At 38.0% G+C, this 19,494-nt stretch overlaps 1 protein-coding gene across 1 annotated transcript in view; it reads left to right on the forward strand.

The window, feature by feature from the left end:
* Positions 1–19,494, forward strand: part of CERS6 (ceramide synthase 6) — a 330,585-nt gene that overhangs the window by 173,624 nt on the left and 137,467 nt on the right. The window contains exon 4 of the mRNA XM_047772807.1: positions 8,899–8,956. Within this exon, the coding sequence (XP_047628763.1) occupies positions 8,899–8,956 (58 nt within the window). The remainder of the gene's footprint in view (positions 1–8,898; positions 8,957–19,494) is intronic.

Genomic DNA, 19,494 nt, shown 5'->3' on the forward strand with positions numbered 1-19,494 from the left:
CTTCCGTGGAGAAATGTCTATTCAGGTCTTTTGCCCATTTTTCCATTGGGTTGTTGGTTTTTTTTGCTGCTGGGTTGTGTAAGTTGCTTGTATATTCTAGAGGTTAAGCCCTTGTCAGCTGCATCCTTTGAAACTATTTTCTCCCATTCTGTAAGTCGTCTTTTTGTTTTCTTTTTGGTTTCCTTTGCTGTGCAAAAGCTTGTCAGTTTGATGAGGTCCCATTGGTTTATTTTTGCTTTTATTTCTGTTGCTCTGGGAGACTGACCTGAGAAAATATTCATAAGGTTGGTGTCAGAGAATGTTTTGCCTCTGTTCTCTTCTAGGAGTTGGATGGTGTCTTGTCTTATATTTAAGTCTTTCAGCCATTTTGAGTTTATATTTGTGCCTGGTGTGAGGGTGTGTTCGGGTGTCACTGATTTGCATGCAGTTGTCCAGGTTTCCCAGCAATGCTTGCTGAATGGACTGTCTTTTTCCCATTTTATGTTCTTGCCTCCCTTGTCAAAGATTAATTGACCATAGGTGTCCGGGTTTATTTCTGGGTTCTCTGTTCTGTTCCATTGGTCTCTCTGTCTGTTTTGATACCAGTACCACACTGTCTTGATGACTGTGGCTTTGTAATATTGCTTGAGGTCTGGGAGAGTTATGCCTTCTGCTTGGTTTTTGTTTCTCAGGATTGCTTTGGCAATCTGGGTTTTTTGTGGTTCCATGTAAATGTTTGGATTGTTTGTTCTAGTTCTGTGAAAAATGTCATGGGTAATTTGATAGGGATTGCATTGAATCTGTAGATTGCTTTGGGTAATGTGGCCATTTTAATGATATTAATTCTTCCAGTCCAGAAGCATGGGATATCTTTCCGTTTCTTCACATCTTCTTTAATTTCCTTGATTAATGTTTTATAGTTCTTGGCATATAGGTCCTTTTCCATACAGTCAGCCTTTTGTATCTGTGGGTTCCACCTCCACAGATTAAACCAAGCTGGGATAGAAAATATTTGGGGAAAATTTTCCAGAATGTTGCAAAAAGCAAAGTTTTAATTTGCCACGTACTGGCAACTATTTGCCTAGCATTTACATTATAGGTACAACTTTTTATATAGCATTTACATTTTATTAGGTATTCTAGAGATGATTTAAAGTGTACAGGAGAATGTGCATAGGTTATATGCAAATACTATAGCATTTTATATAAAAGGCTTTAGCATCCTTGGATTTTGATATTTGCAGGGAAGTGTGAGTTTCTGGAATCAATCCCGCATGGATACTGAGGACAATTATATCAATGTAACAAAGTCTATACTAATATATTTTAAAATGTATTCTCATTTACCAAACTCCATAGTCTCACTTCATTTGTAATGATTTGCAAGATATAGTGGCATTTTTATGTTAAATGTTAAATTTTATGAAAGAAAAAATAAGCCCTACTTCACTCTCCATGCATTTGATAGGAAATGATTTTTTTTTTACCTTAGATAATAGAACAGCTAAAATGTGAGATGTCTCAAAATTAATAAATTCAATCAGAATCAAAATCAAAGGAATTATATGCTATTTTTTGTATGTTCTAACAAGGTATCCTAGTTTTCACTCAGTAACAGTATTTTTTATATTTAGACCAGTCCAGAGTTGACTCTGTTTGATTCCAAATTCCTCCTTTATTGGTCATGGAAAAAAATTGCATCAGCAGCTTTTGGCATGTCTTTTTCTTTTCTTATTCCTATTCTGCACAATTCTTGGAAATGGTTGATAAAATTGTTATTATTATTTTTTATGGCTGCATTCACAGCATTTGGAAGTTCCCTGGCTTGAGATTGACTGTGAACCGCAGCTGCAACCTATGCCATAGCTGTGAGGTAATGCCAGATCCTTTAAGCCATTGTGCTGGGCCAGGGATTGAACTCACACCTCTGCAGTAACCTGAGCCACTGAAGTCAGAATCTTAATCCACTGTGCCAGAGTAAGAACTCCCGATAAAATTTTTTGATTAAGAACCATTTTGGTTGATATAAATCCAAAGTTAAAAAATCAAAGGGAGTACTCATACCTTTAATAAAAATTCAGATGTCAATTTAGGAGCTCTTTCTCTCCAAACACTGTTTGCTGTCAAAAACATGAAGATAAAGAAGATTCAGTTGTACACTCTTGGAACTTACAAGCAAGTCAGAGGTTCATGACTATGATCAAAGGTGAGGCGAGGAAGTAAGAAACACAACGTCAGAGAATTACAATGCTTTCAGTGTTGGAACTCAGAAAACATGGCTTCACAGAGTAACTAACATTTGACATACATCGTGGAGGAGGGATAGTGTTGCAGTACGTAGACAGGATGAGTGGTTAAGATGAAGAACCTCCCCCCCCCCCCCCCCCCCCCCCCCGGTAATCACTGGTGACTTTAGTGGACAAGCTCAATATTATCTTAGCTGCCCTGGTATTGAAAAGAATCACCAATGTAGTCCTTCCCTCTTTCCAGTTTTACAAGCAGCCAGTTTCTATTCATCAGGACAGAGACTGTTACCAATATAGTGTCCTTTAATGGCCTCTTGGTTAGAAACACCATTTCAGCTGAACAAATTGTCTTCAGTTTTCAGGTGTATGAAATCAGGAAGAGGTGGCAAAGCATGATGGTTGAGAGCTGGGATGTTGAAGCCATGCTGTCTGGTTTCCAGTCCTGGCTCTCTCCATTACTAGTTGTGTGACCTTCGACAAGTCACTAAACCTCTCTGTGCCTGTTTCCTCATCTGAAAAAAGTTGGGGATGATGTTAGTAGGACCTACTTTGTGTGGCTTAGTTTCAGTAAATGACTTTGTGCTTGTAAAGTGCTTTGAAGAGTTCCTGGCACAGAGCTGGCACTCCTGAAATGTTTAGAGAAAGTGGCCCCATGTGCTACCCTCCTCTCTCTAGAATGATGTGCTGGTTGAGCTCAGGGGGCTGCTGTGGATGTCTTTCCCTGTCTCTGCCTCCTCTACAGATGAGGACCCTCGTGCCGTGTGGGTGACCTCTGGCAGTAAGACACATGACCTCACCGCTCTGATTCCGTCTTTAGGGAAAATTTTATGAGTCTTGATTTTTACAAAGATCCCTTTTCAGCCTTGTTGTCAAAGGACAATAAACCAGGTTCAGTGGCTGGTAATTTTTACTCGCATTCAGCTCTAATTTTCAGGCTTGATGGATATAAAAGATTTCCATGTCCAAACAAATGTAGTGGAACATGTCTAGGCAGAGAAGGGCACGCTCATTCTGTGGAATGAGAGAGGGCTTTCAAGTCAGTGCTGCACTCATTTGTGTCCCGGTTTTGCCACTCAGCAACAGTGCAGGCTTGGGCAAGCTAATCCCTCAGGCCTCCCTTTCCAGTAGAGGTTCCTGCCTTGTAGAGTTGCTTCCTCATCTGGAGCTTTTCTGGAATTCTTTGGTGCCTCTGAGCATCCTCCTTCCACTGCTTAGGACCCAGCTCCTGGATCTGCCAAGCAAGCTCCAGAATGGGGTGGTTGTCCTCACCCTCATTTTCTGTGTCCTTATGAGTTTATGCTTCCCTTAATAAAATCTCTCTTCTGCCTGTTTAGTGCTACATTCCTAAAGGCACCCAGGTAAATTCATGCATTCACTTAGCCATCTTTAACCAGGCATCATCTCGAAGCTTTTAAAGAAACATTCTTTAACTGTATTTCTCTTATCAGGACAACAATGTCTTTGAAATTTCTCTGAGGACAAATTTAAGGCTTCCCTTCTCCATTTCCTGCTTTCATTAATATAATCTAAGAATTCATTCCTTGATTATTGTTGTTAAATATTTTTGTGTTAAATTGGCCCTTAAGAACAAAAGCATTTAATTTGGCAATGAAATTTAGGGCAATTATTTATGTTGCTAACAATAGTCCTTTTATTCTAAAATGATACTTTTTGAATTCTTAATTTTTATTTGTATCTTGGTAGATTGGCATGGCCCAAAATAATTTTTTAGTGCTGGTTAAGGAGTAATGTATTTTCAGAGCTTTTGAGTATGTGAGAATATTTTTCATATTCCTTTACAAAGGAAAGGCACTTTGGCTGGCAGTAGCTTTCTTTGATGGGGTCTCCCCTTTGTCCCTGGAATTTAGTGATGCAGAGGAGAAATTTAAGACCACCAGACATTTGTTCCTTTGATGGTGACATATTTTCATTTGATTTGTGTGTTGACTTGTTTTTGTTTTCATGCCTGGATTCTGAAGGATTTCTTTTACCACTTAGGATTAAAAATTTATCAGAACATGGCTTTGAGTTAATATTGTTTGGAGTACAATTTTGTCCTCATTTCTTCTTTTCAGTTTTTTTTTTTTAATTGTGTCTTTGATGATTATTTCTGTTGAAGTCCTTCCGTTGTGTTTTCTCAGAAGCAGCTGTAATTAGACTTGGTTTTTCTCGCCCTCCAGATCTTGGGGATTCTTTCACCTACTGGTTCTTTTCTCCAGCCTTGTGGGGGTATTTATCTTCTACATCAATGACTTAATTTTAAGCAGTATGTGTCTACATTTTTCTAACCCCCTCCCCTTCATGAGGTTAATATTCTGTCACTTCATTTTTAGAATGTTGGAAATGCTTCTTTGTTTAACTTATAATCTCTTTTTATCTTACCCAGTAGTCTTTTGTTAATTTATGGCTTTCTGCTTTTGTTTTTAGGGGATATATCTTAACAACACCGAATACTTTTATAAAAATTACATCTGATTCCTCTAGGATGTCATTTTTAGGAGATGGTTCTTTCTTTGACTCTTTAGCATGCTTTTTTTTTTTTTTGTCTTTTTGCCATTTCTTGGGCCTCTGTAGCAGCATATGGAGGTTCCCAGGTTAGGGGTCAAATCGGAGCTGTTAACTGCCAGCCTACGCCAGAGCCACAGCAACACGGGATCCAAGCTGCGTCTGCATCCTACACCACAGCTCACGGCAACTCCGGATCCTTAACCCACTGAGCAAGACCAGGGATCGAACCCACAACCTCATGGTTCCTAGTCAGATTCGTTAACCGCTGTGCCACAACGGGAACTCCTAGCATGCTCTTTTTTTCCATCTTTATATATTACTTCTTAGCAGACCTGTGTGAACATTTATGTATTTTTTTCATTCCTGAATTTGGAAATACCCATTTAGATCCTCTCACAGAGAGGGTGTGTGTTGACCTTGGCCCCGCTCTCTGCCCTCTAGTAAATGTCTCTGACCTTGTAGCAGGTTGATGTTTATAGGCCTTGGCCCATTTTCAGTGGGATTGAAGAGTTTCATAGAGAACAGCTGTCTCCCATGCCTTGTTCTCTGTCACTCATATGGATTCTAAGAACTCCAACATCCAGAATGCAGTACCACCATGATCAGCTTGCCCCTAAATCATCTTTTCTGTGCCAAACTCCCAGAGTGCTAAGTACTTCCTTTTTGTCCCACCCGTCTTTTGAACACTCACTGATTGATGGGGTGGAGGGATTCCCCTGCTGCCTCAAAAAACATCCCTCATGGCAGAGAGCTGTCTAGATTTCTGAGGGGATGCAGATGTTTGCATTTCTGTACAAGATGACAGAAAGTGGAGGCAGGGAGATATACTAAGATTCTCCTACTTCCTTTAAGACCCATAGCTTGTTTCTCATTGCCTCTAATTACATCTTTAAAATATAATTTTATTCTTTTTTCTGTGTAAATTTCTCTTGCAATAGGCTGAAGATAATTTCTTCCTTTTTGTGGTTGCATGCACCTTTATTTATCTTTTTTTTTAATAGATATTTTTAGTAGGAAGTCAAGAGAGGCTGAATCAGGGGCTGGTAGCTAGATACCATTTAAAACTGTAACATATGAAACTACATAAAATTTTTTAAGAGGGGCTTTCTGTCTGTGGTAAAATGCTTGAAAATTTTGTTTCCTGTAGATATTTTATGGAAATTGACTCTGCCTTTTAGATATTCATCGCAAGTTGTTATTCAAACGATGAAGGCATCCGTATTCCTGTTATAAAACCTGTGTCTTGTGAAAATTGGGTCATTTTGGTGATGAAAGAAAATGTAGTTGCATGAGTGATTGTAGAGATTTCAATGACTTCCATAAAGTTTTGGTTATATATTAAAAACTGCCTGATTTAAGTGTCTTAGAGCTGAAATAGCTGTGATAAATAAATCTAGGAGCTACAAATTCCATTGTCTTCAGGGGCCAGAAAAGTGACTTGTAAATATGTGAAGTAGGTTGGTTTAATATAACCAGCAGTGGGAGGGACTAGAGAGAAGTAGAGGTTACATGTGGCACCAAATCCTAGGCTATCAGTATATCCAAACAATGTAAATAGCAAAAAGCAATGTAATATAAACCCACTTTCCTATTTTAGCGATGAAACTGAGGTCAAGGGATATTAAGAGATTTTCTCTTGACGAAAAGCAGCTACATAGTTTTCGGGGCCCATGCAATGTAAAATGTGGCCCCCCCCTTGAAATTATTAAGAATTTCAAAGTAGAAATAGCAGAACATTAAACCAAGCCTGGACCATGTGTCACTGCCCAAGTTATATACCCTTGAAGCCATCCCTGGTCTTAACTTCTGATCTGGAATTTATACATCCATACAGAAAGAAACATACAGACATCTGCAGCCACCAAAAAGTTGATAATGGGAATGGGGTAAAATTACATCCTTGTCTTTGACACGGCAGTAAATGACCTGCCTTTACTGATAAGAGGGCTTTTCTAAGAGGTTTTAAAATCATTGCTTTTCTGAATTGTTTTGTTCCTTCCTGCATTCAGGTTTTAGGGATTATTAGTTGGAGATTTTCAACCCTGGAGTTCAGAGCTCCTCTCTAAATGTCAGTTCTGACTTGAATTCTAGGAGGTTCGAAGAGTCATTCAGCTCAGGAATGAAGCTCTGAGGGACACTGTGCCTACCATTGGATCTTACCCAGTTCTCTGAGGCCCCTTTCATTGTTCTCTTCCTCTTACCTCAAGAGAGCTGTCATTTCTTCCAGAAAAGTTTGTCTATGATCTGAATCATCTCCTAAAAAAAAACTTAAAAAAAAATCTTATTTGAAATTTTTACTTGTTTGCAAACACAAAAAGCAGTTTTCTTCCTGACAAATTGAAGTTGACTTGTCATTTTCCCCTTTATGTTCATTTACAACTTCTAATCTAAGATATTATGAACAGTGTAACTTCAGGAATGCTATTTAGTGAAGTCAACTAGTTTTTAAAGGCATAGCTATTCACACTTAGAAATGTAAAAAATAAAAGTGGGAATTGAATACCAGGCTAAGAGGTTTTTTTTAATTCATTCATTATATTAAAAACCATATAATGCCATTTGCAGCAACATGGGGGGAACTAGAGACTCTCATACTAAGTGAAGCAAATCAGAAAGAGAAAGACAAATACTATATGATATCGTTTATATCTTTAATCTAATATATGGCACAAATAAACCTATCTACAGAAAAGAAACAAACTAATGGACATGGAGAACAGACTTGTGGTTGCCAAGGGGGAGGAGGAGAGAGTGGGATGGACTGGAAGTTTGGGGTTAGTAGATGCAAACTATTGCATTTGGGTGGATAAGCAATGAGATCCTGCTGTATAGCACAGGGAATTATATGTAGTCATTTGTGATGGAACATGATGGAGGATAATGTGAGAAAAAGAATGTATATATGTGTGTATTTGTGCGTGTGACTGGGTCACTTTGCTGTACAGTAGAAATTGACAGAACATTTTAAATCAACTATAATAAATAAATAAATAAAAATAAAAATACCAAACGTTAAAATCAGAAAAAATCCATATATATCTTTTATAGATGTTTTTACATATATTTATACACAATGTATATAAGTTATATAAAGTCTTGATATTTATACATTTATATTTTAAAAGACTTAAATATTCAATCATTTAAAATTGAGAGAGAACCAAATATTCTTCCCCATCAAAAAAGTGAATGTCTAGAGTTCCCGTCGTGGCACAGTGGTTAACGAATCCGACTAGAAACCATGAGGTTGCGGGTTCGATCCCTGGCCTTGCTCAGTGGGTTAAGGATCCAGCGTTGCCGTGAGCTGTGGCGTAGGTCACAGACATGGCTCGGATCCTGCATTGCTGTGGGTCTGGCATAGGCCAGTGGCTATAGCTCCAATTCGACCCCTAACCTGGGAACCTCCATATGCTGCTACAGAGGCCCAAGAAATGGCAAAAAGACAAAAAAAAAATGGACATCTAACAGGTGGACATATGGTTTGGGATGGTATACAGGTGTCCTTAATAGTCATCCATCACATGATGATTTAGATTCCAAATGAATTCCTTTAGCAACATCCAGAAGGACACCAATAAATATTTGTTAAAAGATGAAGAAAAGCATCTTACCTGATTTAAAAATGTTAAAGCTTTTATTTTTATTTAAAAATTTTTTTTTATTTCCCCAATACGTTACTGTTTTTTACTACTGTAGAGCAAGGTGATCCAGTTATACATACATGTATACATTCTTTTTTCTCACATTATCATGCTCCACCATAAGTGACTAGACATAGTTCCCAGTGCTACACAGCAAGTTAAGTCAGTTACATAACATCTGAATCAGGCAAAGAAGTCAAAACTTTCCTATATTCATTTGCATTGTTAAAATATATCCCTTTATGAGTGGTAAACAAGAGGAAATTCACATGTTGGAGAAAGATAAAATGAGCACATGGGCAAATACAGTAACTGAGTGAAAGAAAATATATAATATCATTAGCATTTAAAATGTTTGCAGTATGCCCTGTACATGAGTGTATATGTTTAGCTAGCACTGAAATCACTCATTAAAGGTGGGGGGGGGGATACATTTAAAGGACTTTCTCTTATACACATATTTCAGAATGTACTGTGAAATATTTAAACTGAATTTCATGGGATTTTTTTTTAACTTTCTGCAGGTGGAGATTTTCATTTTACCTCTATGTATTTACCTATGGAGTCCGGTTCCTAAAAAAGGTAGGATCTCTCAAGTTATTTTATGTAATTCCTGTGTCTCACTTTTTTAAGTTGTGACAGTAGTATTATTTGAAACAACCGTGGCAGGCTTGCTAAGAATTATTTGTGTATTTTTCTTTGATTTATAAAAATATTTGCTATTTATTCTTTGTAGTAAATAACTTTCAGGCATATACTGAAAACGCTTTTGAAAATAATTTGCTTTTCCAGTGAGAAATGTTTTTCTAGTGAGAAAAGTCCTCTGACCCCTCGGGGTGGTTATTTGCTACTTGTGGGCGCTGGGTAGGCTTGGAAAGACTAAGTTAGAGTTGCCACATCACACATCATACAACTTGAAAAAAATCAGTTGTTGCATTGTGTGTTATCACTGGATGTTTTATCATACTCATCAGTAGAAATTATGGTTTAGTGTCTTGCATCACTACCAACAGGTTAACACCAACTGCCAGTGGAAAAATTCAATTCCTTTTATAGGCTGTGTTCCCCTGCTGCTGCTTTGCTATTCTGTATGAACTGAGGCGCTTTTACCTATGAAAGCAATTCTTTGAGGCTGTCATAGTCTTTTTCTTATTTCAGTGCTTAATGCACTCCTAACAAGTTAGGCTGCTTAACTTCAAGTCTCATGAAGACTAATCTTCTCACAGTCATGCCATAGTGAGTTGGCAGAATAATGGGAAATTATTTTTTAAAATATTGTATGGGAATTCCCTTCATAGCTCAGCGGTTAATGAATCCAACTAGAATCCATGGAGATTCAGGTTTGATCCCTGGCCTTGCTCAGTGGGTTAAGAATCCCGCATTGCCTTGAGCTGTGCTGTAGGTCACAGATGTGGCTCGGATCCTGAGTTGCTGTGGCTGTGGCTTAGGCTGGCAGCTGCAGCTCTGATTTGACCCCTAGCCTGGAAACCTCCATATGCTGTGGGTGCGGGCCTAAGAATGACACACACACAAAAAAAAAATTTAATAAAATATTGTATGGTATTATCCTTTAAAGTGATATCAATGTTATCTTTATTTAGTGCAAAATATTTTTCCAAACCAGGGCATTGTGCCAAGTGGCATGCCTTCCTAGTTAATTCTCATGTAAATATTGATATGAAACATTACAAAAAAACGTTTTTATTTTTAAAGTCTGAGCTGTAAGATATTGTCTGCATGTGGCAAATTCTATTATAAATAGTGATTGTTTCCTAGTATTATATTTTCCTGGAGGAAAGAGTCTTTTTAGCTGTTGTCTTTTGCTTTAGTAACTGCACTTATTTTTCACTTATTGACTACATGGCCCAGAGGCCATTTGACTAGACTTAAAAGGTTGAACTTCACTCTGTAAGCTTTCTAAGTATGAAGACATTCTCAACTGGGGTAAATAAATGTAGAAAGTGCTTATTTGGGAACCCTGCTGTTCTGGTTTTCAAGTGCACCAAACTAGCGAATAAAATGGAAAGAATGACTGTAGAGCTTTTATGCTTCCAACTTTACTACCTTGGAAGCGGCAATGGCTTTGGGCGGACTTTCAACTATTGTGGGAGAGCAGGGCTTTGTGGGAATGTGAGTTTCTAGCTAAATTCAAGGTTTGGAATTCACATCACGCTCTGTTGGTGAAGGGCTTTAATGGTGAGAAGGAAAGATGGTGAAAGTCGGGAGTGCTTTTTTGGCCCTTTTCTCTAGATCTGCAGGATGCGGTCTCTTTTGTTTTATTTTTTTGTCTTTTTAGGGCTGCACCTGTAGCATATAGAGGTTCCCAGGCTAGGGGTCGAATCGGAGCTTTAGTTGCCAGCATACTCCACAGCTCACAGCAACACAGGATCCTTAACTCACTGAGCAAGGCCGGGGATTGAACCCTCGTCCTCATGGATACTAGTTGGGTTTGTTAACCATTGAGCCATGACGGGAACTCCCAGGATGTGGTGTCTTTTAAAAGCTCTCATTCAGCTAGCCTGGCCATGAACAGGAAATGCTCTGACACTTAGCTCTGCTTCACTCTGTCCCGACACAGTCTGAATGGGATGAGTTAGTTTTCATGCCTTAATCCTCAGAAGGCAGAAAGACAGTTTGTCAATAGAATGTTTGCTTGGAAAGTATTTTTCCTTAAACTGTAACAGTTTGCTTTCAGCCATCTCTAGATAACAACTACATGCTTAAAAATGAAAAGAGTACTGGTGGTGTTCTTGTTGGATTAATTTGTATTTGGGGTTTCTTCCTCCCCTGCAATCTAAGAGGCACTCAGTTTCGGATGAGCTGTATGGGTTAGTGTGAGTCATCATGTGAGACTGAAACATGCACATAGGATCCATGAGACCAAACCAGTTGTGAAGGACTTCATGGGCCTTCTTGCCCAACTCCTTCATTTCACAGCTGAGGAAGCAGTAAAGGGCAAGAAGTCATTAGAGCATATGTTCCATTTACATTTTTATTCTTTTTTTTTTTGTCTTTTTGCCTTTTCTAGGGCCGCTCCCAAGGCACATGGAGGTTCCCAGGCTAGGGGTCTAATCAGAGCTGTAGCCACCGGCCTACAACAGAGCCACAGCAACGTGGGATCTGAGCCGCGTCTGTGACCTACACCACAGCTCATGGCAACACCAGATCCTTAACCCACTGAGCAAGGCCAGGAATCGAGCCCACGACCTCATGGTTCCTAGTCAGATTCGTTAACCACTGTGCCACGACGGGAACTCCTACATTTTTATGCTTTGTGTTATTATAAACTTTTATATGGCAAAGACATAGAAGGTTTCATCAGTAAACTTGATCTGTTCATGTTTGCCTGGTCCTGGCTGCCCTAATCCCTGAATCTTCTCTTAGGGGTTCCCTGAGATCATATTGCCCAGAATGCCCCTGAATAGCCCTAGCCCAGACTTTCTAAGGAGCTTTTGGGGTGTCCAGTGGGATTCTGACAAGATTCAAGCTCTTTTTCCATAGCAGATTTGCATGGCCTGGATTAGATAATAACTTGGAATTCTTCACTATATAGAGTGCTTTAAAAAACTTTTCTCACAACACAAGTCCCACCTCTTTTGGAGTGGGATAAAGGCTTGGAAACAGTATTGGCTTAGTGCATAGCCAGGATGAAATTTTGCATCACTGAGAATAATCATAACCATAATAATGATAGCTCTACTGTGTTGAACACTCACTAAGGCCAGGCAGTATGTTGATCACTTAGCACTCGTTTCTCATGTACTATACAAGCGTAACTCCTCACCCTATACTTGAAGAAATCAAGGCTAACAAAGGGTCAGTAATTTGCCCAAGGTCACAGAGCTAATCAGTGGGAGGACTGAGATTTAAATCCAGGTATATTTGGCCTAATGGCGTATGTGCATCGAGGCTTTATTCCTGACTGTGTAGATCTCCTAGAATCTGATTAGGATTGTCCAGTTAACAAGGAAAAGCAAAGGCTCTGTCTTATGACTATATTCATATGCAGACCACCGAATTAAACTTAATGATTATATTCAAAAGGTCCAAATTAAGCATCATGCTTGCTTTATTTTTCCACTTCCAAATGAAGTCACATTGGCAAAGCCAAGAATGGTTTGTTGTATTCTTAGTATTTTGGTATCTCATCAGAAATTGTCTGCAGATTTTCAGACTTGGTATAGATGCCCCTTATTACACAAACCAGTGTAATTATGCAACACACTTTCTCCCCTCCTTCTGTAATAGATACATACTTTCTACAACATGACTAGTAAACCATTAATACACTATTCACAGTAAGAAGCTGGTTGGGACAACTCAGTCTTTTCCATAGCTTAGGAAATGTGAAATTGTTTATTGCCTAGAATAAATTAAAACTTGTTTAAATGCTAAAACCATTTAATCAGCACTTTTGTAGCTTATAGCTTTTAATTTAATGAGATACAGTGGTTTGATTTTGGTTATGTGAACTTTCTCTAAAGAGCACCAAGAAGCCTTTTACCCAGGTTTTCGCTTTGTGTTCAACCCTTGTCTTGAGAGAATGACATTTCACACCAAGAGCTTTCTCCAGGTGGTGGTGAAGAAAGATTTCAGGACTTGCAGGAGTTCATGAAGCTGAAATGGATTTTTGGGGAAGAGGAGGTGCTTGTGTGGATTCCCAAGTAGAAACTGCTGCATTACTGAATGATACTCGCTCTTAGGTAGTTATTTATACAAGAGTTTATGGAGTTGGTGCTTGATCAAACCATGAATCTTACCTTTTTGGCTCCCTTAATAAAATGTCAATTTTGTAGAAACTCTGGGAATAAAGAAAAAACTAACTTATACTTCAGAGGTTCCTAAAATAACCCAGATTGAAATATGATGTTCATTATTAGTCCCCTAAAGGCATAGACTTAAAAGTTTAAGGCTGAACTTGACTGTGAAAACCATTGGACTTCATTTATATGCTATAACAAAGCTAGCACTACAGGCCTCCTTTGGCTGAAAGCAATGCTTAAGAATTGAATCCTTCTCATGTTTCCATGGGGAATAGAAAACTAGTCACTCTCAGAAGAGTTCAGGTAATTTGATATGAAATATTGACCCATGTATCAAAATCTGTACTTGCACATTCACTCTGCATTAGCTGAATCATCATCTGACACTGAAAGGAAAATTCTTGCCTGAATTTAAAAAATGAAAGCATTATTCTTACTAAGGTGTATTTCAGTAAAATATAGAGCTGATGGCTTTTGCATACAGTGATCATCATAGGAAAGCATTTTCCTCATCCACAATAATGAAACAAACCAGATGTTCTTTACTTAAAAGCAACCTCTTTTCTGGGTGAAGTAATGAGACATTCTACTTCTGCAATTGGTGTTTGGTCTCTTGGGGAAGACCTAATCTTGTCTGTGAGGGGTGGAGGTGGGGAGTCACTTAGGACAAGTGCTTGATGTGGAGCAGAGCCATGGGCATTCCAATCTGACCAGCTCGTGCTCTAATTATAGCTCCACGTGTGGCTCCAAGAAACTAGTTGAAGGAGCATCAGGATACTGGGTCAGCTACACTTTGCCATAATCTGGGACAAATGGCTTAGGGTTTTGTTTTGTTTTTGCCTGCTTCTCCTTTATTAATGCACAGGAGAAGGGCCATTGCTGTCCATTGTTTTAAGATTTTTTTGAGCAACAGTCTGATAATACCTGTCACCATGGAAAGACTGCCCCAAAGCACAGAGAAGACAATGACTTTGTCCTCAAGGAATTCAGGCTCTTACTCCTTTTTTTTAAGGCTGAATAATACTCCATTATATCTATACACCATATTTTCCTTATTCATCTGTCAATAAATATTTAAGTTGTTTCCCTTTTGCTATTTTGAATAATGCTTCAGTGAGCATGAATATGCAGCTATCTCTTTGAGATCCTGATTTCAATTCTTTCGGGTATAAACCCAGAAGTGGGGTTGCTAGATTGTATTGAGAAACCTCCACATTTTTGTCCACAGTGGCTGTACCGATCTACATTTCTATGAACAGTGCACAAGGGTTCCCTTTTTCTTATATCTTGCCAACACTTATCTTTTGCTTTTTTAAAATAATAACCATCCTAATAGGTGTGATGTGATGTCACATTATGGTTTTGATTTGCATTTTCCTGATGATTAGTGATGTTAGCGCTTTTTCATATACCTGTTGGCTACTTGTGTGTTGTCTTCTTAGGAGAGATGTCTATTCAGGTCTTTTGCCTGTTTTTAAATTGCTTTTTTGCTATCGGGTTGTCAGGAAGTTCCTTATATATTTTGAATACCAACTCCCTATTAGATGTATGATTTACAAATACTTTCTCCTGTTCTACAGGCTGCCTTTTTCACTTTGCTGATTGCTTTCTTTGTTGTGCAGAAGCTGTTTAGTTTGATGTAGTCCCAGTCATCTATTTTTGCTTTTGTTGCCTGTGCTTTTGGTGTAATAACCAAGAAATCATTGCCAAGGCTAATATCAAGACGCTTTCCCCCTAGATTTTCTTCTAGCAGTTTTATAGTTTCAGTCTTATATTTAAAGCTTTACTCCATTTTGGTATCTGTGACAGTATAAGATAAGAATCTAGTTTCATATTTTTGCATTTGGATATTCAGTTTTCTCAGCACAATTTACTGAAGTCTATTCTTTCCCCACTGTGTATTATTGCCTCCCTTGATTTATTTTTTATGTTTCTGCCCTAGCTTCCATAGAAACTGTACAAACAAACTTCCCAGCTTTTCCTCTGATTATGCACACCTCTGACAAAGGCAAACATAGGACAAAAACTGTCCCCCTGTCTTAAGTTTTTCCAGTGCTCCAGCCACTTTTTTCCTAGCCAGGTGGCCACATTGCTACCACTAGGTTTACTTTTGTAGCATCACTTTCTTAAAAGACCTTCCTTATCTTAACTTCAAGTCCACCAGCCCTGATTCCTCACAGATCCCCCTCACTATGGAAAACCTGTAACTTAAAGCCCTTTAAATCTCTAACTTAGTGCACATCTTATAAGGTGGCGTTATGTATATGTAAAGCACCCAGCTTTGTCTCTGAGCCATGATTTAAAGCCCTTTAAATCTCTAACTTAGTGCACATCTTATAAGGTGGTGTCGTGTATATGTAAAGCACCCAGCTTTGTCTCTGAGCCATAATAGGAGTTATTATTATTATTATTGTTATCCTATAAAATCATTCAGTACTTAAGTAGGAAGTTTCTTATTTGTGTACTTTCATCTTAGATTCTTTTTCATCTAGTTCTATAAGCTGCTCACACAGGACCTCAAACCTCGAGTGTATTTTCCCATGCTGCTTGCTATTCTGCTGGGAAAACAGTACATAGTTCACAAAAACTTGAGTAGTGAAATGAAAAATATGCAACTTTGCTGTTTTTTTTTTTCAACTTTGCTGTTTTGTAATAATTTTATGTAAAATCTTGGAGTGGAAGAGCTTAAAAATTAATGACTGAAATCAAGTATGGAGATTAACTGAGAATTCTCATTATTTGTGGTTACGCTGTTTCCCATTAGTGTTGTACATAGGGACGGTAAAATTAAATAAAATTATCTTCTTTCCCCGAACTTATAGTTTGAATTCTATCCAAACTCTCCTTTTTATGTGATTAGTACATCCAACCAGATCTACCCTTAGAATTTTATTTATGAGTAGTTGGTTGGGGATTTCCAACAGTTTTGTCTTTCGTCTAAAGGATTGTGTGTGTGTGTGTGTGTGTGTGTGTGCGCGCGCGCGCGCGTGCATACAATCCAGTTACTAAAGCTGTGGTGACTGATACCCAGGGTCTCACTGATAGGAGATGACTGAAGAATGCTTCAGGCTGTATAAGGGGTTCCATTGCTACAGTGTGAGCAGTGTGTTCAGGGAGCATCAAACTGATTCTCAGGTCCCTACACCAAAAGATCAGGTACTGTCCACTCTCCTTGCAGGACAAAGCGTCCTCGTGTTACAGTGAACATTGCAGAGTGGGGCATGACCACTTGCATTTCACTTCCCCTTCCCTTGTCTAGAGTAGAGTCAGGTCCATTTTGCTCAAGATCATTAATTGGTAATATCCTAGCAATTATTTCTACAGTAACTTGGGTACTAGGGAGACATTTAGTAACCACAGCATAAGTAAACTCAGGCTGTTTTCCCAGGCAAAAATACTGTTATAAGTTGTCAGCTCTTCCTTTGTGGGTGCCTGTTCTCCATAACAGATCCTTGGTTAGGGAGTTAAAAGTGAATGATAAAATACTGTAACACAGAAATTCTTAATAAAGTGTGTGGTATTCAGCATAAGCAGAAAAATTATATTTTGCATCAGCTATTGCAATACAAATAGAGGCAGTTACTAGATTGCAGTGCTCCCTGTGTGCACATGTGCATGGGTGTGTGCATGCATCATTGACAAAAAAAATATGAATCAAGAAATAGCTCTTCTCCCTTTGTTCCTAATCATGGCTCCTATCATTCTCACCTGAGTTTTTTTCTTAAACTAATGGTTGAAGTTGTGAAGAAATTGAGAAAGTGGTGCTTTGCTAATTATCTTGATTTCATGTGAATTAAGAAAAAAGGGCCATGCAAAAATGAAATCACTAAGTATTGTTGATACAATTTGATTTGGGACCTGTTAACCTAACTTCCAAGGTCCCAGGCTGGAAAGTGATTCCCTAATCTTGCCTTCCTTACTAACCAGGCCTTTAACCTCTGACAGTGGAGTCCTCTACTTGATTTCTATGTGATGCAAGAAGTGTTGATAAGCAGAGGTCAACAGAGATGAGCAAAATTCTAATTGCCAGATACTATCACAAAGAAAAATGCAGTCTTTCTCTGACTTACTTCACTCAGTATGATAATCTCTAGGTCCAGCCATGTTGCTGCAAATGGCATTATTTCATTCTTTTTTTTATAGCTAAATCATATCCCATTGTATATATGTACATATCACTTACATGTGGAATCTAATAAACATGATACAAAAGAGCTTATTTATAAAATAGAAACGAACTCACAGATTTCAAAACTAATCTTATGGTTACCATAGGTGAAACCATTGAGGAGATAGAGGAACTGGAACAATGGGAATAACATATACACACTGCTGTATAAAATAGATGATTAACAAGAACCTACTGTATAGAACAGGAAGATGTATTCAATAGTGTGTAATAACCTATATGGGAAAAAAAGAATGGATATATTTATATGTATAACTGAATCATTTTGCTCTTCACCTGAAACTAATACAACATTGTAAGATAACTATACTCCAATAAATTTTTTTAAAAAAAGAATAAAGAAAAAAAATAAAAGAAAAACATTGTCCTCCATACTACTTACATAACTTATGTTGCACTGTAGGTCAGAGTGTGGAAACTAAACATAGAGAATAGATTTTGATTTTCAATTATTACGATCTTCTCTTATCAAAATGTAACATCCATTAATTCAGTCATTGAATAAATAGATGCTTATAGTATGAGGTATGTCTGGCTTTCTAAAAAAATAAGTGTTGTGTGATAATATTATGCAAAAGTTATACCTAATGGTTCTTTTTAGGTATCATTTTGGAAATACGGTTCTTTTCCTTTTATAAGGTCTTCCTGATGCACATTTGAATCTCTTTTAAAAAAATCACACTTAATATATAATATTGGAAATTTTATCCTCTTATGCTCACATGGCAATTCTAGACCAAGAAATTGATAGAAGTACAGAATGGACTCCCTCTGAATAATGGAGAAGTTGTGAGAGAAAGTACTAATTTGATTCCACTAATTTTAAATCTATTTTGCCTGCTAAGAAAAAAGTATTTTATTTGGTAGCTAACTCCAGTGACTGTATTCATACCTGACTGCTGCTGGTTCAAGCCTTTAAGAACAGATAAAATAGACTTTAGATTGGTAATAGCTTCTCATGTTGTCATTTTAAGCATGAATATTTGTTATTCGTGCTACAGTGTACTTAGGATGTCCTTGCTGTTTTTCACATTGTGTTCTCATAGCATTTGTTTCAAAGAAGAGATATTCCATTAGATTATTTCATCCTATTAAAATGCATGACATCCCCCCCGTTAATTACCAAGTTCAAAGAAAAAACATTCCAGGAGTGGTTCTCAAACTTGAACATGTCTCAGAATCAGCAGGAGGGCTGATTAAGCCACAGATGGCGAGACTTAACCCAAAGCTTCTGATTCAGGAGGTCTAGATGAGGCCTGAGGATGTGCATTTCCAACACATACCCAAGTGATGATGATGGCAGTGGTGGTCCAGGGACCTTACTCTGAGAACTGCTCTGTTACAGTGTGGTACTCAGAAAAAAGCTAAATACTCACTTACCACATGTATTCTTTTTCTATGACTACTGTAACAAATTGCCACCAGCTCAGTGGCTTAAAATAACATGAATTTAATCCCTTACAGTCCTGGTAGTCAGAAGCCCAAAATTAGTTTCATTGGGTACAAGTCAAGGTAGTGGCAAAGCTGGTTCCTTTGGGAAGTTCTGGAGTAGAATTTGTTTACTTGCCTATTCTGACCCCAGTGGCTGCCTATATTCCTTGGCTTGTAACCCCCTCTCTTCTTCAAAGCTCATTACTCCAATCACTGCTTGTCATCATAGTTCCTTCTCCTTTTCTATGGTCAGATTGCCCTCTACCTCCCTCTGATAAGGATATCTGTGATTATAGTTAGAGCCCATCCAGATAAACCAGGATGCTTTCCCCATCTCAAGATCCATATCTTAACCACATCTGCAAGTTGCGTTTGCTTTATAGGGCAATGTTATATGGTAAAATTTACAAATTTCTGGGAGCAAGACTTGGATATCTTTGGAAACCTTCACACTATCACATTGTGGAAACCAACTCATCTCTCCTGATCTCCCAGAAGGCAGTCACCAGTCTATTCCGAAAGAAATGCCATTTGGCACACTTAAAAGTTGGAGTCATGTTGCGTTGCTTCTTATATGAAAGTGGAGATGCTTTGCAGGGGGCAACATATTTGCTTCTACAATACATGTTCATGTTATTCTATTATCTTAAAAGTCATGTAGAGAGAATTTAATTAAATTTTATAACACAATTTTGATTTTTATTAGAAACTGATACAGCATAAAATCTGAACTTTCT

Source organism: Phacochoerus africanus, chromosome 3 (genome assembly GCF_016906955.1).
Source record: "Phacochoerus africanus isolate WHEZ1 chromosome 3, ROS_Pafr_v1, whole genome shotgun sequence".
In the NCBI taxonomy this organism is placed as follows: domain Eukaryota; kingdom Metazoa; phylum Chordata; class Mammalia; order Artiodactyla; family Suidae; genus Phacochoerus; species Phacochoerus africanus.